General features: G+C 30.2%; 5 protein-coding genes across 5 annotated transcripts; 2 read left to right on the forward strand and 3 right to left on the reverse strand.

Annotated features, from left to right (window-relative positions):
* Positions 1-413: 413 nt before the first annotated feature.
* On the forward strand, positions 414-1429 carry BP01DRAFT_289797 (Fcf2 domain-containing protein; the record flags this gene model as incomplete). The annotated part of the gene is made up of 3 exons (XM_025571593.1): positions 414-592; positions 642-819; positions 1055-1429. 3 exons carry the CDS (start codon positions 414-416, stop codon positions 1427-1429), a joined length of 732 nt encoding a protein of 243 aa, XP_025434284.1.
* BP01DRAFT_421390 (purine-nucleoside phosphorylase) lies at positions 1399-3048 on the reverse strand. The gene is made up of 7 exons (XM_025579511.1): positions 2722-3048; positions 2580-2658; positions 2437-2516; positions 2270-2334; positions 2012-2214; positions 1686-1965; positions 1399-1635 (listed from the first exon to the last, which is right to left on the reverse strand). Exons 1-7 carry the CDS (start codon positions 2927-2929, stop codon positions 1597-1599), a joined length of 954 nt encoding a protein of 317 aa, XP_025434285.1. The 5' UTR covers positions 2930-3048; the 3' UTR covers positions 1399-1596.
* A 594-nt stretch (positions 3049-3642) lies between these two features.
* On the reverse strand, positions 3643-5046 carry rps1 (40S ribosomal protein eS1). The gene is made up of 5 exons (XM_025574363.1): positions 4977-5046; positions 4812-4896; positions 4729-4754; positions 4133-4634; positions 3643-4076 (listed from the first exon to the last, which is right to left on the reverse strand). Exons 1-5 carry the CDS (start codon positions 4988-4990, stop codon positions 3933-3935), a joined length of 771 nt encoding a protein of 256 aa, XP_025434286.1. The 5' UTR covers positions 4991-5046; the 3' UTR covers positions 3643-3932.
* Positions 5047-6246: 1200 nt separating this feature from the next.
* Positions 6247-7101, forward strand: BP01DRAFT_181874 (transcription elongation factor 1 family protein). Its single transcript, XM_025570872.1, has 4 exons — positions 6247-6350; positions 6415-6459; positions 6515-6653; positions 6714-7101. Exons 1-4 carry the CDS (start codon positions 6348-6350, stop codon positions 6905-6907), a joined length of 381 nt encoding a protein of 126 aa, XP_025434287.1. The 5' UTR covers positions 6247-6347; the 3' UTR covers positions 6908-7101.
* BP01DRAFT_354165 (uracil phosphoribosyltransferase) lies at positions 7040-8067 on the reverse strand. Its single transcript, XM_025574364.1, has 4 exons — positions 7843-8067; positions 7407-7765; positions 7189-7360; positions 7040-7138 (listed from the first exon to the last, which is right to left on the reverse strand). Exons 1-4 carry the CDS (start codon positions 8004-8006, stop codon positions 7087-7089), a joined length of 747 nt encoding a protein of 248 aa, XP_025434288.1. The 5' UTR covers positions 8007-8067; the 3' UTR covers positions 7040-7086.
* Positions 8068-26615: the final 18548 nt, after the last annotated feature.

The raw sequence follows: 26615 nt of genomic DNA on the forward strand, positions 1-26615 counted from the left end.
CTCTCTTTCCAACATCCTCCGTAATTGCATCATACCATCTGAGAGCAGTAGGCAATGACCATATATGTTCACTGTAGAACAGTGTAACTTTAATACAGTGTAAGTGCCGGGCGGGCTGCACCACATCCTGATACAGCATTCCAGACACGTTACAGTACACGAAATGACGCGTATGTCTGTATTGCGATCATGATACCGGTTCAGGGTTAGTTAGTAGATTTCCTGCTTGGTAAAGCGGACCCCACACGGAGAAAATTTCATCTTAACCGACAAATCTTCAAGGGGCAGAAATAGCTTGACTCTTGTCTCCATAAATACCGAGCTTCGGCTTTGCTTCTCACACTTTTTGCATTCATCTTCTTTCGTGCCAAGTTGAGTGCAGTGATAGATCTGCACACATCAGTCCCAAGGATATGACACGAGCAACATGTTCTAAACCGGATCAAGTCCTAGCACAGGATGGAATCAGTTTAGCGGATCAGGAAATCAAGCTGCTGCTTCATGAAGCTGAAGATAGGCTGCAAGGTTGCAATGTCAGCAATCCGGAAATACCTAACTTCAACCAGGTTCCAGGTACTATTTCTGAGCATAGGTATGTACTTGAAAATATCTACTTTATGATGTTTGTCTTGCAGCACCAGGCTAATGCTTGCCAGGATCCCGAAAATATCACACAACACTGCTATAGAGCCGTATTTTCATCAAAGGGATGATGTAGCGCTAGTTGATACGGCCAGGTTGTTCTCCCATAAAAGCAGTAACACTTCCGGAGCCAAACAGATAAGCGGAGAGCCGCTTAAGTCGACAAATTCGAGGAAGGTAAGAAGCCTTATGTTCATTCCCATATTGCTTTCGTCACTTTTATATTTTCTGCTGCAATGAGGAAAACATCTCGCATAAGCGCTTGATACAGCTAATCATCCCGTACTGGGCTGCGCTGTGCCAATGAGAGTTTTTTTTTTGTTTCATAGTTACTCTGAGCACCACTTCCCCAGCTCTTTTACTCAACTGTACTTGAGGCTTGGAATCAGGTACTGATTGCATTGTTTCACAGATGAAACCCACAGCAGGTGGCGATTGGTTTGACCTGCCCAAAACTGAATTGACGGCGGAATTAAGACGAGATCTACAACTTCTTCGGATGCGCTCAGTTCTAGATCCTAAAAGACATTACAAGAAGGAGAGCGGCAAAGCACATCCTCCCCCTTACTCTCAAATCGGAACAGTCATTGAAGGACCTACTGAATTCTTTAGCGGTCGCATCGTCAAGAAAGACCGTAAGAAGACATTCGTTGATGAAGCATTGGCACTAGAAAGGGAGACCAAACGCTTCGAGACAAAGTACAGGGACATTCAGACTACAAAACAAAGTGGTAAAAAGTCGTTCTACAAAAGCTTACGCTCCAAAAGAAACACCAGAGGCAAGTAGATTAGCTGAGAATCTATGCTGAACTCATTAGCTTTTGGGATCAAGGCGCTGAGTCATAGCACTGGAGCGGACTCTAGGTAGGGAAAAGCTCAACCCTAGGGTCGGCTTGCCCCCGGGATTGGTCGTATGGCCTCGGCATGCGGGTTACATACTAACCGACTGTCGGATTACTGGAAGCTCATAGCCACTGTTTTCATCACCAATCTCTGTAACGCGTGTTACACGTGCAAGTTGACAAGAGGGTGAAGAGTCATACCTGCATGTCTATCGCTGCCGAGCGACCAGTGTCAAGAACTTCTTGATGGTCAGCCTTCCCTTTCTGCATGATGGCCCTCAGCTCTCCTGCCTCTTTCCCGTCGAAGATTTCATCGTCGCCTCGAGGGACTGGGTCCAAGACAGCTCTATTGGTCACTAGACTGAATGCTAAGACCCGTATGCCGCAATGCCTCGCAACAACAATCTCTGGAACAGTGGACATTCCCACAACATCTGCTCCTAGGCCGCGAAGCATGCGGCACTCTGCTCTGGTTTCATAACTACAGCTTCTTAGCTCCGTCGCCAGGCAATGGGACTTAGTCTCACCTCGGTCCACCTACAAAGGCATATACACCTTCGTGCAGCCTCCGCTTATTATCCGATACCACCAGGGCAGCCCAAGCTTCATGAACATGGCGGCGCAAGTCAAGATCGTAGGCGTCTGAAAGGGGAGGGAAACGTGGTCCAAATTCTTCCACATTCGGCCCTCTGAGCGGATGGATGCCTGCGAGTCCAGAAAAGAATAGATGCTGTACCCTTTTAGAATAAGCCAGTCTCAAGGGTTGATTTGCGTCTGTCACTGACGTCGTTAAGTAGCACAATGTCTCCAACGATATATTCCGGGTTCAGCCCCCCGGCAGCATTCGTCACTATAACCGGTTTGATTGATGTAAATTCACTGTTCAGATATAGGGTGTGGGATTTCTGTTCCATCATCCCAAATTTTCTCTTGGGCAGGGGGGAAGACTGACAGATGATGGCATCAATGCCCAGTAGCTTGAACACGCGTACAGGAAATGTAACTCGATCAATCGAGTGGCCTTCGTAGTAACTATTGGCAGGACGCAGTCATTCAGCAGCTTACCGAATAACTCGGCAATGAAAGGTGACTTACTGGGCCCGGCCAACCATCAAGACTGCAGGAACTTGGCCATTAAGGTGTCCGAAAACGAGCCTTCCAGCGTGACCAGCAACTTATACATATTGGTGAGCACTAAGCTACATGTGATAACGAACATGTTAGACTTGGTGAGTACCTGTTAGATGGGGGAAATGAGGGACTGATGTGTAGTCAAACTCAGCACGAGGCTGATCGTCGATCGTGTCGGCGAGCCCTCCCAAACCAGAGCCACAAATTATGGCAACACGAGGGGCTTGCAGTGGGCCTGGCAAACGAGCTCTCAGAAAGATAGCTGCTTCCTCTGCTTGCTCGTATAGAGACAATTTATCATTTGATGGCGCCATTCCAGCTTCTTTGTCGGGGGATGAATAGTTGACGAGGCCGTGCTAATGCAAGGGAAGCCGGCGGAACTTACACAACCTTGGCACAAATTGGATTTATTGCACTACTTGGCTATAACTTGGTTGGGAAGCGACGAGCGGCCACTGGGCATTCCCAGTGGGTCAAGCACAGCTTATTTAAGAGGCCTCAACAATTGAACCGCAAGTTGATATTATCCACAAAAGGATATGAGATACTGTGTAGATCATGTTGACGATGCTCTTGACCTGCCCACTTGTCTACAGCTGTGATCTGCTGTACATAACACACTATGCAATTGACTAGTACCGTTCATACACCAGTAGTCATCAGCTCAGGTACATATAGACAGTAAATGTAAGAGGTTTGGGTGAGAGAAGGCTTGTGACAGGAATTCATCATGAGTCTCATTTTGCCTACACAGACAAATGGTCATCAGGGAAAGCATCCTCTTTGCAAGTCACAAAACAGCTTTGTTAAACTTTGTGTTTGCAGGAGCCAATTGTTCAAATTGACAAGAATAAGCACCAAAGCGAATCCAGACTAGTGCGACAGAACATTGGTTCTGGACAATAGGAAGAACCGCAGGGGCCGAGTGGTCAGTCAAAAAATAAAATAATGTGATGGACCTATCGTGGCTACAAAATGGATGGTGCGAAGTTTGCCGCTGCTCGGAGATCGAGGAGCCTTCCAAATATAACTAAAGGAGAGGTTCTGCTCATTATGCTATTTCGTCTAAAAAGGATGCAGTGCTCGTGTGCCGCCAACATTACAGCCGGATTTTAAGTTAGCTGAAGACCGAAGGGAGAGGTCAGAAGACCCTCATCCCGAGCTTGCTGGAGTATTGGAAAATTGCATGCCGTGGTAAATTGGCTGATAACACTACAAGTTTGACTCATTTTTGTCATGATTCGGAGGAAAAGTCACACGGTTAACTTCAGATGACAAGAAGGGAACAGCATCTATGAACAGCGATTATGTTATGCTTTAAACGCTCTCAAGAACCGTTTCCTTGAACTCCCTCTCGACCTTCTGGCCCTTGTCATCGGTTGTAGACTCTCCGTGCAGGTTGAGCAGCGCACCGAGGTCGAACTTAGGAGACTTCAGAAGCTTAACCTTGCGGATGTGGACCTAGGACCAAGTTAGTAAAGCTGACGCTGTTCAAGACTCGTGGCGCATGGACTAACGTTCTGCAGAGGGTAGATGCCCTGGGTAGACTTCTCAATTTCACGTCCAATAACCTCGGGAATCAGCTTGGTGGTGAGCTGAGCGAGGGAACAGCTGGCGGCCTCGCGCTGAATGATCTCGGTCATCTTCTTGCGGATAGCGCGGATCTGGGAGGAGCGGGCATATGTGGTCTTCTTAATCTGGTTGGGGCGTCTCTTAGTGAAGGCGATAGCGAACAGACGAAGAAGATAGTCGTCAGTGGTCTTCACAGTGACATTGGCCTCAATCAAAGACTGCCACTTGCGGACGAGAGAACGGAGCTTGTCGGTGGTAAAGTCCAATCCGTGGAAGTTGGTCAAGCAGTTCTTCCCTTGAATCTCATCAACACGAAGCTTGACCTTGCGGAAGGCGTGATCCTCATCGTTCTGGAGGTCGGCGAGGGAGACTTCAACGATCCTGCCCTTCAAGGAGTCGTTGGCGTTCTTCAAACCGCTGGTACGGTTGACTAGGGTCTTTCCAACACTTTCAAGCGAGTTAGTGTGCTTGTCGGGTAACCGTGATGACCAGAGAAAGATTGCACAAAGATAACGAGTGGAGCGGTGGGATCGCGACATACTCTCTGATTTGGAAAGTCGAAGGAGCCTGTGTGCGTTCAGCATAAGTCACAGCAAATATCATCTTGTTTGGAAAATATCCTACCTTCAGCGAGTACTCGTCCTTTCTGGAGAAAGGATCAACGGTCCTCTTCTTGATGCCCTTCTTGCCCTTCGACAAGCGCTTGTTCCTGACAGCGATCAGTTACCGAACATCAGAAACTGCAATTACATATTTGGCGGGTTGAGATGGAGATGGATTTGCGCATACTTTCCAACGGCCATTATTGCGACTCAGGTCTATCCCGCAACAAATGAAGACAGACTGGAATATCACACCAAGCGCACTGGTGGAGGGAGTCGATTCGATTGTCGCTGGCTTGCTGCTCAATCACGGAAAAGTGTAGAAATCCAAATCCCACAGAAAAGTCAGCTAAGCGAGCCGTCGGCCCTACCTCGAAATTACATAATATAGTTCCCCACAAATACGTTGCAAGTTCTTCTGTGATTCGCTCGAGTGAAAGATGCCCCGTGACTTCGGTTTCTTAGATCTATGAATATATAATTACAAAAAAAAAAAACTCCGTACATTTATTTACTTAGTATTGTCTTAATTATCGTCCGGAGTGGCAAGTAGGTAGTATGCTGTGTACTCAAAGCTTGAACAATGGAGTCAACTACCCGGCTTGTATACTCTGTCTGATCCTTTAACATTTGTGATCTACCAGTGCATATACCGTTATATGAACTAAGTCTTGATGAATATCCAATCCATACTCACGTTGCCATCTATAGACATTGCTGTAATCAGTCATAGCTGCAGTTATTAATTAAACGAGTCTTGTATAGTACGCACAGTTGATAGGTTATATGTAATGACTTACATGTAATATCAAGTTGTAGTTCCGAGTTTGCACCTGAATTCCATAACTATGCTGGATGCAGATTGGTGAGCAGATGGGAGTCATTCAATACCTATCTGTAGTTACATGAAGTGGAACAACACGTGCGCAAGGCGAGAAGAAATCTGTTTGCACACTCTCACCTTGTAGTAAGCATGTGTGGTTGTCAGCCTCAGATAAACCCACTTGTCAACTACTGGTACCTGTTAAATAACCAACCGTAATCTAACTTAACTACCTGTTGTCAACCATGATGAACCTAGGTAGTTCTTCCGTTACCTCTTTATTTGCCTACTTTTTACAACCACCATCGCTGTTATTACTACACTGCTCTGCGTATTTATATAATCCGTAGGCACGCGACGAGAGACACTCAGACTTACTGAGAGGATAGGGTTGCAAATTCACAGACTATACCAGCCCACTTCTTAGAATGTTACATAATTTGGACTGTAGAGAAAATAATAATGTGATCAGCATATCAAGTCTTATGGCAATGTGAGTTACTGTACGGAGTACTGTATATACACCTGCTTCACCTGTAATTTAGTGACGACTGCTAAATAGAGACATATAAGCGACACGTGTATACGCTACATATTACGGAGTACCTTGCTTGGCTGACTATTCTCGGGTGCTGACATCAGACGCTCGTGACCATGAACACTTCCGGGTTGAAAGGGTCCTGCGTACCTACTCACTGTCTGCCATCAGCCACCACCGATAACGGAAACTGAATTATGGTATGGTGTCTTATCATTGAGATGTATAGATCGCAATAGTGCTAACTCTCCATCTGTATTTCAGGGTAAGCGAAAGAAGTCAAGCAGGCAGCCACAACAAACAAGAAAGGTGATTCATATACTGGGTACCTGTAATCTTAACCTGTATAATAACGTCGCGGTAGAAAGAACCACTGCCCACGACATTTGCATGTCTATTCTGCAATCACGAGAACTCAATAATAGTGAAGCTGGACAAGAAGCTTGGGTTGGGGAATCTTACTTGCAAAGTCTGCGGGCAAAGATTTCAGACAGGAATCAATTGTACGTCTGCATTGTGCACATTGCTTTCAAACATGCTGAGTTTGGTATCTGACGCTCCAGACCTCTCTGCCGCCGTTGACGTGTATTCGGATTGGGTGGATGCCTGTGACGCTGTCGCGAAAGACGCCGCCCATAAGTACGAAGAAAGTGATACTCGTGTCGGACGCTCGAATGACTTTACTACTTCGCCCGGTGCTCGTAACTTCGATGCTGATGATGCGCACGCCGATGGCGAGTATGCTGACGATTACTGACGCGTCTAAGGCGGCTGGCAGGTTTTAAGTATCTACAAAGTCTGCTGTAATGGAGCTGAATGGCCACATTGACACCCACATACCACTAGAATGGAGATTACCTGTGTAGCAGCAATTTTAGATAATCAATCACACGAGGTTCACATGGACATAACCTCTTGAGTTTACGGAGAATTGATTTATAGTGTATAATATCTATCACCGAAATCACCCAGTCCAGGAATAATGTATCTGAAAATCATGGTTAATACAGAATTAGAAGGGCACCAGAATGCACTTACTTCTTATCGTCCAAGCCCTGGTCTATGAATGCAGTTACTACCCTAAGCTTAGGAAAACGTTCTGCGAAATCTGCAACCCCCGATGGACTTGCGATAAGGTTGAGAAAGAGGATGCGGTCTTCCGGAACACCCTTCGCTTTGAGAACCTCCACTGCAAGTGTTGCAGAGCCGCCTACAAGTCATAAGCTCGAGCCATATATCGATGGGCCGGGACCTACCGGTTGCGAACATTGGGTCCAGAAGGAGTACCCATCGGTTGCTAATATCCGCCGGGAGCTTCTCATAAAAGAGTTTCGGTTTGCAGGTCTCCTCGTCCCTTTGGATTAAGATCTTTCCGATGCGAACAGATCGACAGCAGTCCCTTAATCCTTGCTCCATGGCTTCCCCTGCTCTCATTATAGAGACACCACATATCTTTCCCTCAAATCTGACTCCAAGGTAAACGCGACCTACTGGTGTAGTAACAGATTGTTTAACAACTGGTAGATGGTTAAGTCCTTCCTCAACCAGGAGCCGGATTATTCTGTTGGAATAGAAAATAAAGTCGGCGCGGCTGGTTTTCTTGTCTCTGATCATGCTATATAGAAGGTCAGCACCACTGAGAACAGCACATAAGCAATAGTGTAGGATAAGTGTCAATATTCTGTGTCTTACGTCAAAAGGGCAATCAATTGAGGGGTCTGGGGTAAGACATGGACATTCTCATATGATATATCCTTAGAAACTGTTGCTGTGGGCTTTTCGTCCTCCGGTCTATAGCAGGGCCCAACACCCTGCGCAGGGGAGGGTATGGGCTCGAAGCTGTTCTTCTGTTCCATGTTTATATAGGCCGGTACAGTGTGGGAGGTGGATGAAGATAAGAGTAGCGGGAGGTGGTAGAAGACGGGCAGCAGTTACAACTATTCATTTCTTCGGCAAACCATTTTCTATACATGTTTATTATCATACATACCGAGTGCCTTGGAATATATATGACAAATACTGGTAGGAGAAAATCATAAAATACATATTCTTGAAGTCTGAATATTCAGAATAGATAGTAAAAGAGAGAAATACTTGTATATAGGGTAATAGAATTCTAGAATAATTGTATTAGTCAAAGACGATGGTGCAGTTCTGCCGCGTTGTTCCGCCCAAGGTGAATTCTTTAAGTAGTTCGCCTGTCTCGGGATCTTCCCTTATCAACAACTTCAATACTAATAATCTTGATGAATTATGTCTCCTAAACCCAATGTCTTTGATATTTAGTAACGTGTCCCGGCTTCTAGACACTGTATATATTTCTTTGGTCCTGCCTAGTGGTTGAAATCGCTTTTTATTTCAGCTATCTTTTTGTGATAGGATCTACTTGTCAGGGTAGAAAGCCTGTCGACTAGGTAAGGAATCAACCACTAAACACCATGGATTCGTCTAGTAATGACAAAGGTAGCCTATATCCACGAAATAGACTGATCCCTCAGTAGCCTCCTGCAGAGGAATTATGTGTAAGGGCTAAATCAACCCTTCCAACCTTCGCGAGTAGTCGCGAAGGGAAATCTATATAGTAGGCCTCAGGCACCAGTCACATGACAGCTAAGCGAGTGAGTCGCGACCTCCTATTTAGGGGGCGGGTGACTCGCGGATTAGGCAGATTAGCAACAACACCTTAAGGCAATCAACTGGCACCTTTGGCCTCACAAGGCCATTCATTCATCATGCTATTTCACCATCTTAGCCCTTATATTATGTAAGGGCTGAGAGAGCCCTACAACTTCCCTTTAGGGAAGAAAAGTATCACGTGGGTGTATCAGTAGGGCCAATAGGTCCATAGTCCTAATTCAAGGAATGAATTAGCGACTGTGGGTAATACTGGCTGAATAGCTATTATTTTGAATAAGTCCTATTATTTATTTCTTACCAGTTTACTTACAGTTACTCTAATTAAGGATTTAAATCTATAAGAGCTTATACTCTTAATAAGACTAGATAGACCTCTCTCTTAGTAATTAGATCTGTTTAAATTTAAACTATAGAATTAAATCCTAGTCTTGTCTACTAAAATAGATTAGAGTTTAGTTAGACTATTAAATATACTATTATTATAATTAACTTCTAAAGTAGATTTAGACTACTACTATAGCTGATAGTTAGTTCTAAAAGAATTAAGATTAGACTAGTATAAGATCTACTATAAGAATATTAGCTAATTAGAGAATAGAATAAGATCTATTTCTATTAGACTTCTAATTAGTTATATACTATAAGAACTATAAGTTATATACTATAAGAGCTATAAGAAGAAGAAAGATTATAAGAATTAAGAGAATTCTATAACTTTCCTTTAGGAAAGAAAAGTATCACATAGACATATTAGTAGGACTAATAGATCCATAGTCCTAATTCAAGGAATGAATTAGCGACTGTGGGTAATGCTGGCCGAACGGCTATTGTTTTGAATAAGTCCTATTGTTTATTCCTTACAAATTAGCACCTTATAGGTGTTGGGAAGGTGTAGGTTCGCTATCGATGACCTCACGACTCCCATAACTGCTATAGTACGCCATCCCGATGACCTTACTCCTGATAGTAGTTGTTTTATCACACTTTTATATTTATTTATTCTTATCTATTGATTTTGGGTATTTTATGGTTAACATCCTTATCTTTTAGTTGTACTGTAGTTCTACTGGTTACCTTTCTCTCTGCCCCCCTCCTATCCACTGGTTGTGGATTATAAGATATTTGATTCGTACTCTTATTACCTAACTGATTAAATAAACTGAGTTCTATATTTACTTCAAGATCAAATCATATATACTATTTCTAATATGCCTCTCTAGTTCTAAATCTATCTCGAAAACCTGTGTTTAAGATTCTCTATAGTTTTATTTATTTTAAATAGCTTTATTAGTAGTATTGTCAAAGTTGGGACAGGCGACATCAGCCATTATATCATTATGAAGTTGTTGATTCCTTGAGGGATCCTGGGATGGGCTGTTGTGGTATTGATGAAAGATCATAATTGAGTAAGATCGGTTGATCAAGACAGAAGACATCAAGGATCAGTCAATCTGAAGTTAAGCCGCCAAGGCGGCCAGGAAGGCGGCCACAGACAGGACGGCAGAATATTGCTATATGTAATATGTATGTGTAAGGGCTAAACCAACCCTTCCAATCTTCATATATAGTTGGGAAGGGAAATCTGTATAGTAGACCTTAGGCATTAGTTATATAATAGCTAAGTAAGTAGATTATAATCTTCTATTTAGAGAATAAATAGTTTCTAGACTAGATAAATTAGTAATAATATCTTAAGATAATAGATTAGTATTTTTAGGTTTATAAGAACTATTTATTTATTATACTATTTTATTATTTTAGTTTTTATAATCTTATTATTTAATATTATATAAAATAATCTAAGAAATAATAATTAGATATAAAATATAAAACTAAATAAAAGATGATATTTCTAATCTAATAATAAAAAACTATACATAAATTACAAGAAATAAATCTTCTATGTTTAAAAGAAATATAAATTCTAATCTAATAAATATTTATACTTACCTGAATATATTATAGATTATAAGAATAGCTAAGAATTAGTAGTATAAAGAAGTATCTATAGAGAATCTTAGATAATTCTAACTCTAATATTATAAAGATAAAGAGAACTAATATATATACTAATCTATTTATAGACAAAGACTAGTATAGTATTCATAATTATATAATCCTTTATATATTTATTATATATCAGAAATTACTTATAAAGACGAATAATTAGAATAAGAATTAGAAAATATAAATATTTGAGTTTCAGTCCTTTTCAAATAGAATTAATTAGGGCTTTATTTAACTTTCACTTATCCATACAAACTGAGTATAGAAGTGAAGTCAAAGCAAGGTTAAAGTCAAAGATAATTAAAATTAAAAGAATCAAAGATAGAATAAATAAGGAAATAAACAAGCCACTAATTTCAATATATATCTAGTTAACTGATTCAGGATGATTCAGAATAATCCTCAGGAAATTATTAAATAAATTAGGCTATTTAAGCTAAAATCCTTTATTTATTAATTTCCTAATTAGGAAATCAAAATATTCAGAATATAGGGATAAGAATTCAGAGTAAGAATATAGAAGTAAATTAGCTAGGAATAGATTAGACTAGAGTAATAATTTAAATAGCTTAATCTAGGAACTAGGGCTAGGATTTAGTAGTTAGATAAGCTACTAGTCTAATATACCTCTATAGTTTTTATAGAACTTAGTGGTTCTATTAAAATTAGAGTAAATAGATAGGTAAATATACTACTAAAATAGAAAAAAGATAAATAATTAAGTTCTTACTATATTAAGTTAATTAATAAATTACTAGTATTTCTAATCTCTAAACTACTTAGTTAGATTATTAGCTTTTATTTTATTAGTTAAAATCTAATAAATATTAATAGTCTTATTTAGGGCTTTCTATCTAAGCCAGTGATTTATAATATCTATATACTTTAGACTAGTCTAAAAAGAGAAGATAAAACTAGTTAGGATTTAGACTATCTAGATATTATTATATAATATAGAAAGGCAGTATTTAGGGTTAAATTCTATTTAATTAAAAAATTATCTCTACTAAAGTAGTTGCTTAGCTATAGTAGTTAGGGCTAATAGTTCAGTCTTAGTAGTAGAAAGAATTATATAGTATTATTTTTTACTCAGCTAATTAATAGATCTATTAAATAAGTAAATAATATATTCTATTAAACTAGTATAATCTAAATTATTACTAAAGCTAGTATTACTAGCTATATAGAAAACTATCTAATTAGAACTAGAACTATATTTAATAGTTAGGTTCTTTATTCCTTCTAAATAGAAAATCAAGTAGTCTACTGCTCTGAGATATTTAGAACTTAGATTAGTTAGATATTCTATAAGTAATTAATATAATTTAGCTATATTAGATCTAATCTAAACTATAGAATATAGAACTAACTCTACTTTTTACTAAAATTTATAAATCTAATTAACTAAGGCCTTAAAAAGTAGATTCTTAGTTAATTTTGTACTTAGAAGTAGAGATTTAAAGCTTTTAAGATACTCTAGATTAAATTTATTAATAATTTTATTAATATAAATTAATTACTTAATCTATAGCTTCCGGTTTGAGCGATTATATAATATTTAGATATTTAAAAATAATATAGATTTACTAAGATTCTTTATAGTAAATAATATTATTAATTTTTTCTTAAATTTATTGAATTTCTCTTGATTTAATTAGTAAAATATACAGATTATATTATTTATAAATATTAATAAAATCAGATAATTATTAATATAGATATATTAATTCTTTTTAATAGAACTAAGCTCTAGGGCTTTAAGCTTTACTCTAAGAGTCTTTTATTAAAGAAGAAGTAATTATCTTAGATTATATAAAATCTTCTATAATAAATAAACTATTTATTTATTTTCTAATTCAGAAAGGGGGTCTATATAGATCTTTTTCTTAATAGAGCTATTAAGAAAGGCAGTAATAGTATTTAATTAATATATTTCTAGATTAAATACTATAATTAGGACTAGAATAATCCTTAGGGATCTAGCTGTAAGTATACTAGTATAGATTTTTAATTAATCAGGGATCTATAAATCTCTTTAAATATATATCCAAATCTTAAATCCAGCTAGTTAATCTTTTTTATTAAATTTAAAGGTCTATACTTATTTTAGTAGTAGAACTTTCTTATTCTTTATATTATAGATTAAATATATAATCTAGATATCTAAGATATCTAATTAATTAAGTTCTATCTTTAAAGCTTAAATAAATTAAAATAAATAGAAGTAACTTATTAATCTTCTCTAGTTAGTAGATAGTAGTAGAAGCTGGGATTTATTAATAGTAGAGATTTCCTCTTTATTAATATAGTTAACTATTATTTAAATAGCTTAGAGAACTAGTCTCTTTTAGGAATAGTCTAGATTAGATAATTTAGATCTCTGTCTTTTTAATCCTCTGATTAGTTCTATATTAAAGAAATCAATTTCATCAAAAGTCTTTTAATTAATAATAGAATTATTAATAAGAACTATAGATAGTAAGACAGGTGGTAAGTCTTTAGAGATAGAAGATATATTACTAAGGACTATATCCTCTAAGGGTTCTATATAATCATATAATTCCTCTGGGTCATGGAGTCCTTCTGGGTCATAGGATCCCTCTGAATCATGGGATTCCTCTGGATTATATAATTCCTCTAGATTATGTGATTTCAGCTTAGAGATATCCTCAATTTCTGAGTTATCTAATGAAGATGGTTCTTGGTTAATTAATTTAATATCTAATTATTTAATTTGGATTAAATTAATCACCTAGGCGAGCTGTTATTTTGTTAATATATTTTCTAATTTAAAAGTTTATTTATAGTTAGACTCTTTATTAAACATAATATTATATATAGATATTACTTAGTTAAGAATAGAAATCTATATTTACTAGATATTTAAAGCTCTATATCTAATAAAGAATCTAATAAGGACTCTAGGCCCTAGTTTATCCTCTTTTAGTAGATTACTAATCTAGATATAGATATATAATCTATATTTTCTTAAATAGAAAAGGTCTGATTTCTCTAGTAACTATAAGAGTTATTATAGAAGGCTTTTCTAGATAGTTCTATAGAAGATTTCCTAATTGAGTTGTTTATTTAATATCCTATTTAGGATATATATAGCTGTTTCTATGATTTTAGGCTAAATGAATAGTAGCAGGCCTGAATTAATTAATAAATATCTTATTTTAGAAGTAATTAGGGCTCCAGTTCTTTTAGAGAAAGGATTCTGCTTAGACTAGTATATAGATAAATAATTAATAATTATTTTCTTAGAGCTAGTCTAAATTAGAAAGATATTAAGATTTCTATTCTAATCTAAATAAAATTACTTAGGTATAATTCTATATTAATTAAATATATAAATAATTATATTAATAATTAACTATAAGATATCTAATTTAGAAGTTAGAACTTACTCTAAGTAAAATTTTAAATAGAAATAATAGAGATAACTAATATATCTCTGTTTATTCTATATAGTAGTTATATAAATCAAGTCCTAATATAGGGTTTTAAAGAGCTTAGTACCTAAGTTGATTTTTTATCTTAAAATCTGATAATTTAATTAGCTGATTTAGTAGATAAAGTATTTCTAGATTAGTTCTAGCTTAATATTAGTTAATTAAATATTCTAAGTCTTCTAACTAAGATATCTTAGAGCTTCTTCTCCTAGATACCCTAATCTATTATACTATTCTTTTATTATTCTACTTAAAATATAGGGCTTTTTAGATGTTCTGATTAGCTATTTAATTATTAAATTAAGAATTATTAAAGATTTAACTAATTATTTCTATTAAATAAAATATAGTCTATAAATTAGCTTAATATAGTAGACTAGGATTCTATTAGCTATTTCTAAAAGAATATATTTTTTATTATAGAATAGTCTGGTTTCCTAAGTCTTCCAGCCTGATATAATATTATAGTAGAATCTAGGAATAAAGATAATATTCTTTAATTTAAAAATAATACTATTCCCCTTTGGGCAGATAGGGCGGAATAGAACTATTCTATATTTCTAAATAATATTAGAGATATTTCTAATATAGATATAATTATTATTAACTAGTCTATAATTAATAAATAATTCTAATAAATTATATATATAACTCTTAAATATAGTATTAAATATCTATTATTTTAATAGATTTATTAATATATTTTTTAGTTTAGAAGTCTTTTAATATATTAATAGAGTAAATTTAGATAAATATTCCTCTATTTATTAATTTTTAAAAGTTTCTAGAGTAATAGAAGTTATTTAATAAGTTTAGCAAGTCTTCTTATAGATATATCTGAATTTTAGATTCTTATAGACTTACTAAAAGTAGTTTAATATATCTAGATTAGATAATTATATTAAATTTTAGAGATCTTTATTAATATATTAACTATTCTAAAAGTTATGATTTCTATTATTCTTTTTTAACTTGTAGAGGCAGGATTAGCTATATAATCTCTCTTTTTAGAGATTTATTTGTGTATTACTATTTTCAGTAGTTTATTTATTACTTTGGTCCTGGAAGGTGGCATGACTTACCCTATTTTATTTATTAATAGATTACCTATTCTGGTAATTTAACTGAATCCAGTCACATGTCTTATAGATTAGTTTAAGAAATTCAGGGATTTCTTTCTAACTATTTTTAATTTTAATAAGCCTAGACTGCTATATTAATATAAAGATATCTATTATTTTATAAATTAATTTAAGAAAGTTAAAAAGTACTCTAATTAGTTTCTTGATCTTACTAATTTAAAGCTCTACTACTTCAGAATATATTAATTTCTATCAACTAATATAGCTCTTAATAGGACCCTTTATTAAGGTTCTAAGATAGTAATATTAATTTATAAGATCTTACTTTCTTAATTAGTTAGTTAGTACTAGGCAGTTTTATAGGGCTTAAAGAATTTAATAGGACTTTTCTAAATTAAGTATAGTATACTAATTTTGCTTACTTAATATAGAATTAATTAATAGACTTAATAAGGCTAGTCCTAAAGTACTTTTATTAAATTCCTTAAGATTCTAATAGTAGTTCTACTTAGCTTTCTAATATAGTAGATAGTCTGATTTATTTAAGTTAATTATTAAATTTACTGATAATTTATCTATTTTATACTAATAGTACTAGACTGGATTAGGTAGGTAGACTTAGTTAGTAGTTCTAGATTTACTAATTTCTATATCTCTTTATTAATTACGAATAGTTAAATTTGATTAATCTATAGAATCCAGTTATATAACTAATTTAATTATAGGATTCTATTAGATTACTGAATAATCTAATTATTTATATTAAATAGAACTAACTATAGTTAATTTAATTAATAGGAGGATTAAATAAATTAAAATAAGAGGTCTTCTAGGCTTATAACTATTAGAGTTTTAGTTCTTTTTAAATAGAATTAATTAGGGCTTTATTTAACTTTTACTTATCTATATAAACTAAGTATAGAAGTAAAGTCAAAGTAAGATTAAAGTCAAAGATAATTAAAATTAAAAGAATTAAAGATAGAATAAATAAGGAAATAAATAAGCTACTAATTTTAATATATATCTGGTCAACTGGTTTAGGATAATTTGGGATAATCCTTAGGAAATTATTGAATAAATCAGGCTATTTAAGCTAAAATCCTTTGTTTATTAGTTTCCTAATTAGGAAATCAAAACATTCAGAATGCAGGGGTGAGAATCCAGAGTGAGAATGCAGGGGTAAATTAGCCAGGAATGGATTGGGCTGGAACAATGGTTCAAATGGCTCAATCCAGGAATTAGGGCTAGGGTTTGGTAGTCAGGTGAGCTGCCAGTCTGACAATAAATTATAGGAGTCTATTTAAACTATATTCTGAATAATCTATAGAAAAATAAGATAGCTAGACTATACTATAAAAAATAATAAAATCTCTATAAATCTCTAAGAATCTAATTAGAAAATCTTATAAACTATAAATAAAAGACTTAATTAAAAATTCTCTTAGATCTTATAAAGAGAAACTAGAGTTTATTCATTTATGAAAATAGAAAAGTATAAAAACTAAGTTAAATTATAAAATACTAAATCTTAATATACTATAATTATATCTATTCTTAAATTTATTCTATTTTAAAATATAGTAAAAAATCGATAAATAGTCTATTTTCTCTATAATAGAATAAACTGTTATTATTCTTATTATATAATTATATCTAATATTAAACTAGTAGTATAAATAGTAAAAAAACTACTTAAAAAATTTAAAATAAACAAGTAGAGCAGAATATAACTATTCTATATTTCTAAATAGTATTAGAGATGTTTCTAATATATATATAATAATTTTCAACTGGATTATAATTAGTTGTCAGACTGGCAGATCATCTGACTACCAAACCCTAGCTGTAATCCCCTGGATTAAGCCATTTGAACCATTGTTCCAGCCCAATCCATCCCTGGCTATTTGACCCCTGCATTCTCACCCCTGTATTCGGAATATTTTGGTTTCCTAATTAGGAAATAAATAAACAAAGGATTTTGGCTTAGCTAGTCTGCTTTGTTCTATTATTTCCTGAGGATTATCTTGAATTATTCTGAACTAGTTAATTAGATATATATTAAAATTAGTAGCTTATTTATTTTCTTATTTATTATATCTTTAATTCTTTTAATATTTATTATTTTTAACTTTAATCTTACTTTGACTTTACTTCTATACTTAGTTTATATAGAAAAGTAAAAGCTAAATAAAGCTCTAATAAAATCTATTTAAAAAGAACTAAAATTCTAATAGTTATAAGTCCGGAAGACCTCTTATTTTAAATTATTTAATCTCTTTATTAATTAAATTAACTATAGTTAGTTCTATTTAATATAAATAATCAGATTATTTAGTAGTTTAATAAAATCTTATAATTAAATTAATTATATAACTAGATTCTATAGATTAATTAAATTTAACTATTTATAATTAATAAAGAGATATAGAAATTAGTAAATCTAAAACTATTAATAAAGTCTATCTATCTAATCCATACTCTAGTACTATTAGTATAAAATAGATAAAATTATTAGTAAATTTAATAATTAACTTAAATAAATCAGACTATCTATTATATTAGAAAATTAAGTATAACTACTATTAGAATCTTAAGAAATTTAATAAAACTACTTTAGAACTAGTCTTATTAAGCTTATTAATTAATTCTATATTAAGTAAATAAAATTAGTATATTATACTTAATTTAGAAAAGCCCTATTAAATTCTTTAAATCCTATAAAACTACCTAGTACTAATTAACTAATTAAGAAAGATCTTATAAATTAATATCTATCTTAGAATCTTAATAAAGAGTTTTATTAAGAGCTATATTAATTTATAGAAAATAATATATTCTAAAGTAGTAGAGCTTCTAAAGTAGTAGAGCTTCTAAAGTAGTAGAGCTTTAAATTAGTAAGATAAAGAAGTTAATTAGAGTACTTTTTAACTTTCTTAAATTTATTTATAAAATAATAGATATCTTTGTATTAATATAATAGTCTAGACTTATTAAAATTAAAAATAGTTAGAAAGAAATCTCTAAATTTCTTAGACTAATATATAAGATATATGACTGGATTTAGTTAAAAATATTAAAATAGATAATCTATTAATAAGTAGAATAGAATAAGCTATACTATCTTCCAGGATTAAAGTAATAAATAAACTACTAAAAATAGAAATATATAAGTAAAGCTCTGAAAGAGAAGACTATATAAGTAATTATATCTCTATAAGTTAGAAAAGAATAATAGAAACCATAACTTCTAGAATAGTTAATATATTAATAAAAAATCTCTAAAATTTAATATAATTATCTAATTTAAATATACTACACCGCTTTCAGTAAGTCTATAAGAATCTAAAATTTAGATATATTTATAAGAAAACTTACTAAGTTTATTATATAATTTCTATTACTCTAGAAATCTTTAAAAATAAATAAATAGAGAAATATTTATCTAAATTTACTTTGATAATATATTAATAGACTTCTAAATAAGAAAAAATATTAATAAGTCTATTAAAATAATAGGTATTAAATACTATATTTAATAATTATATATATAATTTATTAGAATTATTTACTGATTATAGTCTAGTTAAAAATAATTATATATATCTTAGAAATACCTCTAATACTATTTAGAAATATAAAATAATTATATTCTACTCTATTTATCTAAATAGGACTAGTATTATCTTTAAATTAAAGAATATTATCTTTGTTTCTAGATTCTACTATAATATTAGATTAGACTAGAAGGTCCAGAAAACTAGACTATTTTATAATAGAAAATATACTATTTTAAAAATAACTAATAGAATACTAGTCTACTATATTAAGCTAATTTATAGACTATTTTATTTAATAAGAATAATTAGTCAAATCCTTAATAATCCTTAATTTAATAATTAAATAGCTAATTAGATTATCTAAAAAGCTCTATATTTTGAGTAGAACTATAAAAGAATAATATAATAGATTAGGGTACCCAGAAGTAGAAGACCTAAGATATCTTAATTAAAAGACTTAGAGAATTTAATTAACTAATTCTAAACTAGAACTAATTTAGAAATATCCTACTTACCGAATCAGCTAATTAAATTATTAGATCTTAAGACAGAAAATCAACCCAGGCACCAAGCCCTTCAAAACCCTACATTGGGATCTGATTTATTCAATCACTGTATAGAATAAACAGAGATATATTAGTTATTTCTATTATTTCTATTCAGAGTTTAACTCAGGGTAAGTTCTAATATCTAAATCAGATATCTTATAGTTAATTATTAATATAATTATTTATATAATTAATTAATTTAGGATCATGCCTAAGTGATTTTATTTAGATTAGAATAGAAATATTAATATCTTCCTAATTTAGGCTAGCTCTAAGGGGATGATTATTAATTATCTATTTACTAATCTAAGTAGAATCCTTTCTCTAAGAGGGCTAGAGTCCTAATCACTTCTAAAATAAGATATTTATTAATTAATTCAGGCCTACTATTATTTATTTGGCCTGAAATTATGGAAACAGCCATATATATTCTAAATAGGATGCCAAATAAACAACTCAATTAGGAAATATCCTAGAGAATCATATAGAAAAGCCTTCCCCAACGACTCTTATAATTACCAGAGAAACCAGACCTTTCCTATTTAAGAAAGTATAGATCACATGCCTACACCCGGATCAGTAATCTACCAAAAGGGAATAAACTAGGGCCTAGAGCCCTAATTGGCTTCCTTATTAGGTATAGAGCTTCAAAGATCTAGTGAATATAGATCCCTACCCTCAAACAGGTGATATCAGCACGTGATGTTATGTTTGACGAAGGATCTAACTATAGATTTCACTATATAATCTCTCTTTTTAAAGCTTTATTTATAAATTTCCTTTTCTGTTAGTTTATTTATTACTTTGATTCTAGAAGATAGTATAGCTTACTCTATCCTATTCATTAATAGATTATCTATTTTGGTAATTTAACTAAATCCAGTTATATGTCTTTTATATTATTATATAGAAGAAAAAGAAGAATATAATATAGAATAAGATAGAAAATATAGAAAGAACTAATAGAGATTAGCTATAGCTGTTCTTTAGTAGTATATAAATGTAGAACTATATGTAATAGTGGAAGATTGTGTTGATGATTCTGCCCGGTTGTTTCGCCTTGGGCGGATCTTAGCTAGTTCGTCCTGTCTTAGGATCCTGGAAGAATCAACAAGTCTATTATAATAATATTAAGGAATGTCTTCTCTCTACCTTGACTTTAATATTTGGTAGTATGTCCCAGGTTCCAGATATTATATATATTTCTGTGGTTCTGTCTAGTAACTCCTGATTACTTTTTATTACTCCTATCTTTTATTTATTTAGCTTTTTATTATTACTATTAACTATAGATACCTCTAGTCAATACGCCCCCCTCTCAGTTAATTATACTGTAGTTCTACTAATTATCTGTCTTTCCACCTTTCTTATCCATCTTCTATAAATCACAAGATATCATTAAGTCCTGCTCTTATTATATAACTAGTAAAGTAAGTGAATACTCTATATATATCTTACTAAATTTTATCTATAGTAAATTCACTCCTATACCTCACTACTACCTATCTATATTAATTATTATTCTTAACTAATTATCTATCTAATATCTGTTACGGGACGGATGGATCGTACTGATCGAAACATGCCTTTGAACAAGAAGAAATAGCTGAAGAGCTATTTTATCTGTTTGTACAAAATTCTTTTAGATATATATAAACTAAGCTAGTACTAGTTTAGTATATAGTATATAAGATCTTAGATACTAACTAGTATCTAAAGCTAAGCTCTATATTAGAATCTTAATTCTATAATAAAAGCTCTTCTCTTCTTTCTTATCTCTCTTTATAGTTTATATTTATATAATTAATAGTATAGATTTAGAATAATAGTTCTATAGTTTAGTTTTCTTTCTAGATAATATTATAACTAGTTAATAGATAGTATAAGTATAGATAGAGTCTATTTTATTTATTATTATTCTTTCTATTATATAATTTCTCTTAATCTAGTAAATCTAATAATTCTTTAGTAAATAGAACTTTCTTTATACAGCTTATATAACTAGTTCTAGGGATATAGTCAGGCTTAGCTATTAGCTTTATATAAAATATATAAAATATTATATAAAAAGACTATTTTCTCTTTAAGTTAGTTCTTATTTTTTTTTAAGTATTTTTTCTTTCTTTTTAGTTTATTTCTCTTTTATTTATATAATTTATTATTATCTTCTTTTCTTACTATATAATATCTTCTCTTTCTAATTCTAAAGCTAGTAAATCTAATTAATTAGATGATTATTTTAGTTCTATTTATTATAATTTCTCTTAAACTTTTACTTTTATCTTTTATTATAATTTACTCTTTATTTCTATATATTATTTAATTATCTATAATACTTATACTAGTAATTCTAAGTATTAGATTACTATATAATTATTAGTATATAGAAATAAGACTTTACTTTAACTTTATTATACTTAGAACTAATAATATATTTAGTACTTTTCTTATTATAAATTTAAGATAAAAGCTAATACTCTTACTATTATTTAGATAAAATAATTTAATATTTTTATATAAAATACTAATATTATTAGATATATACTAGATACTTTTTTTATATTAATAGTCTTCTAATTATATCTTATAGTTTAGTTATACTATATTACTATAAGTATAATAATTAAATAAAATTTTAATAGATTATTTAATTATCTAAATAATAGAAAGATACTTATACTAGATATAAGTTTAAGAATTATAGTATCTATTATAGATATTATAATCTAGATAAGTTTAAATATAAGTCTATAGTTATTACTACTTTTTCTTATAATATTATTAAAGAGTTAATAGACTAAATTAATATATAATATAATATAATTTAGTAGTAGCTAGTTTTTTTTATTAGATTAAGTAAAGCTTCTTTTAATTAATTTAGAGAAATAAGAGATCTCTTAATTCTTTTTCTTCTCTTTATTTTTCTTTTTTTTTTTTTTCTTTTAGTTTATAGAAGTAGAATTAAAGAAGAGTTATTAATAAATACTAGTCTTTTATTATTATTTTATTATTATTTCTTTCTTTTCTCTTTTTTTTAGTTATTATTTATATAATATTAGTTAGGATTTAATAGAATCTATAGCTATTATCTTATAGTAGCTTCTATATTATTAAGTACTAAGACTAAATTCCTAGGTTAGTTCTATATAATCTTTTTATTTAACTAGATATTATAGTTAATTCTTTTAGTCTCTTATTATATTTTATTTATTAAGAATTTCTTTAACTTTATATTCTTCTTTTCTATTAACTATTATAAATAATAGTTATATGTCTTCTTATAGCTATAAGAATAGTATATTATTAATTATAGAGTAAAATAGATTAATATAAAAAATAGAATAAATTTCTTTTAGAGTATTAAGTTATATAGTATATAATTCTATTTTTTCTAAAATAATATACTTTATATTCCTTTAGTCTAGCTTTTTACTTAGATAGTTTATTTAAATATTTTATAGATTTAGCTATATTTAGTTACTTTTCTAATATAAAGAGGTAGTTTAATAGGATTTATTAGTCTATTTTTCTATAGACTACTAAGTATAGATAATAATATCTTAGATCTAGTCTAGAGTATTATATATCTTCTATATAATTATATCTTCTTATTAGATAGGACTAGAGAAGACTATTTCTAGATCTATACTATATATAATCTCTTAATATATTATACTTAGCTTATATCTATAACTTAAGAAAAATAGTAAGAATCTAGTAATTATACTTATATAACTATTAATTACTAATTTAGCTAAAGATAATAGTTTAATCTAGTTCTTCTAGTTATAATCTATATAAGCTTTTAGATAAACTTTAATTATACTATTTATATATTCTATTACTCTATTAGTTTAAGAATAATATAGTATAAATAATTATTTATTAATTTCTAGTAGAATATATATATTTTTTATATCTAACTAGTAAACTAAATATCTTAATCTAATATTAAGATTCTTAGTAGTCTATATTATCTAAAAACTATTTTAAGTAGTATCTTAGCTATAGCTTCTATAATAATCTTTTTTATTATATAAAGTATTATTTCTCTTATTAGTTTATCTATAACTATAAGAAGATTTATATATAATTTACTATTAAATAAATTAGTAATAAAATCTATAATTAGCTTTTACTATAGTTAATTTAGTATTAATAATAATTTTAATAATCTATACTTTAGTTCTTTTTATAGTTTTATATAGCTATAAATATTATAGTTTTAAATATATCTTCTTAAATCTTAGAATATATTAGGCTAGAAGTATACTTTACTAAGAAAAAGATAGGTCTATTCTTAGTCTAGATATTCTATAGTTAGAAGATTATAATTACTTTAAATAAATTCTATATAAAATAGTTTATAGTTAAGAACTTATTATTTCTCTTTAAAGTATATCTAAGTCTCTTTTATTAAATATTTATTTAGAAAAATCTTTAGCTTTAGCTAAGATAGAAATTTCTATATTTTATCTTATATAAGCTTTACTAGAATTTAATAGTCTATATCTACTATTAGAGTATAATTCTAGCTACTCTTAGATTTATTTTCTAATTCTAATATTTCTATTTTAGTCTATAGTATCTATTCTAGAGAATCTTTATTTAACTCTATTCTATATTCTTATAGCTATACTAGAGCTATAGTAAGTAAACTAGTTCTAAATTTTAGATTCTCTTCTAGTATTCTACTAAAGATCTAGATTATATAGAATAATACTCTAGGATCTTATTTATTAGATATATTCTATTTCTAGTATAATAAAATATTTACTTATTTATTTTCTATTTCTTTCTAGTAGACTAGTTTAAAGTTAAATCTACTTAGAATTAGATTTTATTATATATATCTCTCTATAAATTTATATAGCTTAAAGAAGTACTCTAGGTTCTTATAGTTAATTATTATTATAAACTCTAGTACTAAGTATAGCTTAGTATTCTAACGTAATCGGACACCGAACCGGCGCGACACCGAACCGGCGGCTCCCTCCGCCCCCATCTAAATCCTCAACATCCTCAACATCCTCAACCACCTTAATTATCTTAAAGCCGAAAAACGTGCTTAAATTACTAAATCATACAATTTTTAGTATTTATAAATATAACTAATAAAAATAAATATATAACCCTTACTATTTAGACTTTTTAATATAGAAAATTCCCTTTAAAGACCGTGTATACTATAGCTTTTAATATTAAGATTAGTATCTTTAAAGAATACTTAAATAGTATTAAATCTTATATCTAAAGAGATACTAATTATAAAAAGCTATTCTTAATTAAAGAGAATACTTTAAAATAGTAGTTTTTTAATATAGTATACTATAGATTGTCTCTTAGGATCTATAATACTTGATTCTCAGCTGAACTACTTATCCAAGTAAAAATAAAGACAAATTAATATAAATTTATATCTAAATACTAGATTAATTACTTTATTAAATATTATTCTAAATTATAATCTAAATTTATCTTGAAATATAATTATTAATATACTAAATATAAGGATTCTTAGCTAATTTAGAAGTAGTTTAAATTAGTCTATTCTATAATCTAGAAATATAGTATTCTTAATTAAGATATCTAGAATATAGATAAGATTAGATTTCAGATAAGAATAACTTTAACTATATATATAATCTACAGCTTAGAAACACGGAAATCATAGGCGAAGTATATACAATCTAGAAATTATAAATAGATAAGTTTAATTATTAGAATTTCAGTCTTAGGAATAGTTCTACTACTATAGATTATCTTTATAGTATATAATTACTAATTAACTTAGTATAAGATCTATCTAAGGTCTTATTATATTAGTATTAGTAAGAATAGATAGACTACTAATAAGCTTAGTTTTAAATAGCTTTAAAATATATTTAAATAGTATACAGTCTTATAAATAGTTAGTTTATATTAATTATTAATTTTTAACAGCTATAGTAGCTATATAATATAGTAGTTTAATTAATTCTATATAATTTATAAGATTATATCTTTATATATATCTTCTTACTTATCTTATAAGCTTTAACTACTTGATATTATATACTTTAGATTATTAAAAAAGCTATATAGTTAGTAGATTTATAAAGCTATTTACAGTAATAAGAATTTAATTAGTAAGATTAATTTCTTATATTACTATATTAATATATATACCAAGGCCTTCACCAAAGCTAATATTCTCAGTAGTTTTTATACTATAGGTCTTATTCTATTTAATTCTTAGAAGATCCTTTCAGGACTTTATATATAGTTAAAAATACTAACTCTACCAACTTTCTTATATTTAAATTAGTTATTCTATCTTAGAAGAACACCTAGTAATCTATATAAGCTAAAGAAGTAGAGAAAAGAACTATAAAAACTTATAAATTAAAATCTTTTATTATTAATTATATATAAAGTTATTAAAAAAGTAATAAAGATAGTAGAATAGTTAATCTAGTTAGTAATCTTACTTTAATACTAAATTAAGTAGCTATAATTAATAAAGATATATAAATAAGAAAAGAAAAAGATCTTATAATAATTTATAAAGAATAGAGATACTTTAATAGATTAAAAAGACTTTGAAATTAGATAGAAGCTTTAAAAATAAGACTATTTAGACTTTAGTATTAAGACCTCCCAAGGCACACCGGCAGGCTTACTATAGTATATATAGAAGTAAATAATATAATCAGCTAAAGTATCTGATTAAAAACACTAAGAATTAAATATATATAGTCTTTGTGGTGTGGTCATAAAGCTTCATGAATATCAAGGGTGGTGAGGATTTTGAGGATTTTGATGGGGCCGCCGGTTCGGTGTCGCGCCGGTTCGATGTACGATTATGTTAGACTTCTAGATATTATATAACTACTAGTAGTTTCTTATTATAAATCTTATAGTTATACTTAGCCGGGGTATTTTACTTTAAAAAATAAGTATAGAGATATATATCTTTGTTTTTATTTATCTAAGAAAGTATTTTTTCTATATTATAGCTAGATAGGTCTATTGCTACTACTATTATATATTTTAGATCAAAAAAATAAAGAACTAGTCTAGTTATAAATTTTCTTTTTAAAGTCTAGAAACTTATCTTATATTCTAGAGTCTAGAGAAATAGTTAATTCTTCTTAGTTAAATTAATAAAAGATTATATAATTATTAAAAATCTAGAAA

This window comes from Aspergillus saccharolyticus, assembly GCF_003184585.1.
Source record: "Aspergillus saccharolyticus JOP 1030-1 unplaced genomic scaffold BP01scaffold_5, whole genome shotgun sequence".
In the NCBI taxonomy this organism is placed as follows: Eukaryota; Fungi; Ascomycota; class Eurotiomycetes; order Eurotiales; family Aspergillaceae; genus Aspergillus; species Aspergillus saccharolyticus.

Bases quoted from the DNA above. Each gene is read 5' to 3' on its own strand.
- rps1 (XM_025574363.1), bottom strand. The intron at 4,755-4,811 runs GTAGGATATTTT...GAACGCACACAG, and splicing joins AGGACGAGTACTCGCTGAAG to GCTCCTTCGACTTTCCAAAT. The intron at 4,635-4,728 runs GTATGTCGCGAT...CTCGCTTGAAAG, and splicing joins TCGACTTTCCAAATCAGAGA to TGTTGGAAAGACCCTAGTCA.
- BP01DRAFT_181874 (XM_025570872.1), top strand. The intron at 6,460-6,514 runs GTGATTCATATA...ACGTCGCGGTAG, and splicing joins AGCCACAACAAACAAGAAAG to AAAGAACCACTGCCCACGAC. The intron at 6,654-6,713 runs GTACGTCTGCAT...CTGACGCTCCAG, and splicing joins ATTTCAGACAGGAATCAATT to ACCTCTCTGCCGCCGTTGAC.
- BP01DRAFT_354165 (XM_025574364.1), bottom strand. From the start codon at position 8,006: ATGGAACAGAAGAACAGCTTCGAGCCCATACCCTCCCCTGCGCAGGGT. The intron at 7,766-7,842 runs GTAAGACACAGA...CCTTCTATATAG, and splicing joins CAATTGATTGCCCTTTTGAC to CATGATCAGAGACAAGAAAA. The intron at 7,139-7,188 runs GTAAGTGCATTC...CATGATTTTCAG, and splicing joins CAGGGCTTGGACGATAAGAA to ATACATTATTCCTGGACTGG.
- BP01DRAFT_421390 (XM_025579511.1), bottom strand. From the start codon at position 2,929: ATGGCGCCATCAAATGATAAATTGTCTCTATACGAGCAAGCAGAGGAA. The intron at 2,335-2,436 runs GTCAGTCTTCCC...AACCGGTTATAG, and splicing joins GGGCATTGATGCCATCATCT to TGACGAATGCTGCCGGGGGG. The intron at 1,636-1,685 runs GTATGACTCTTC...CACGCGTTACAG, and splicing joins CGGCAGCGATAGACATGCAG to AGATTGGTGATGAAAACAGT.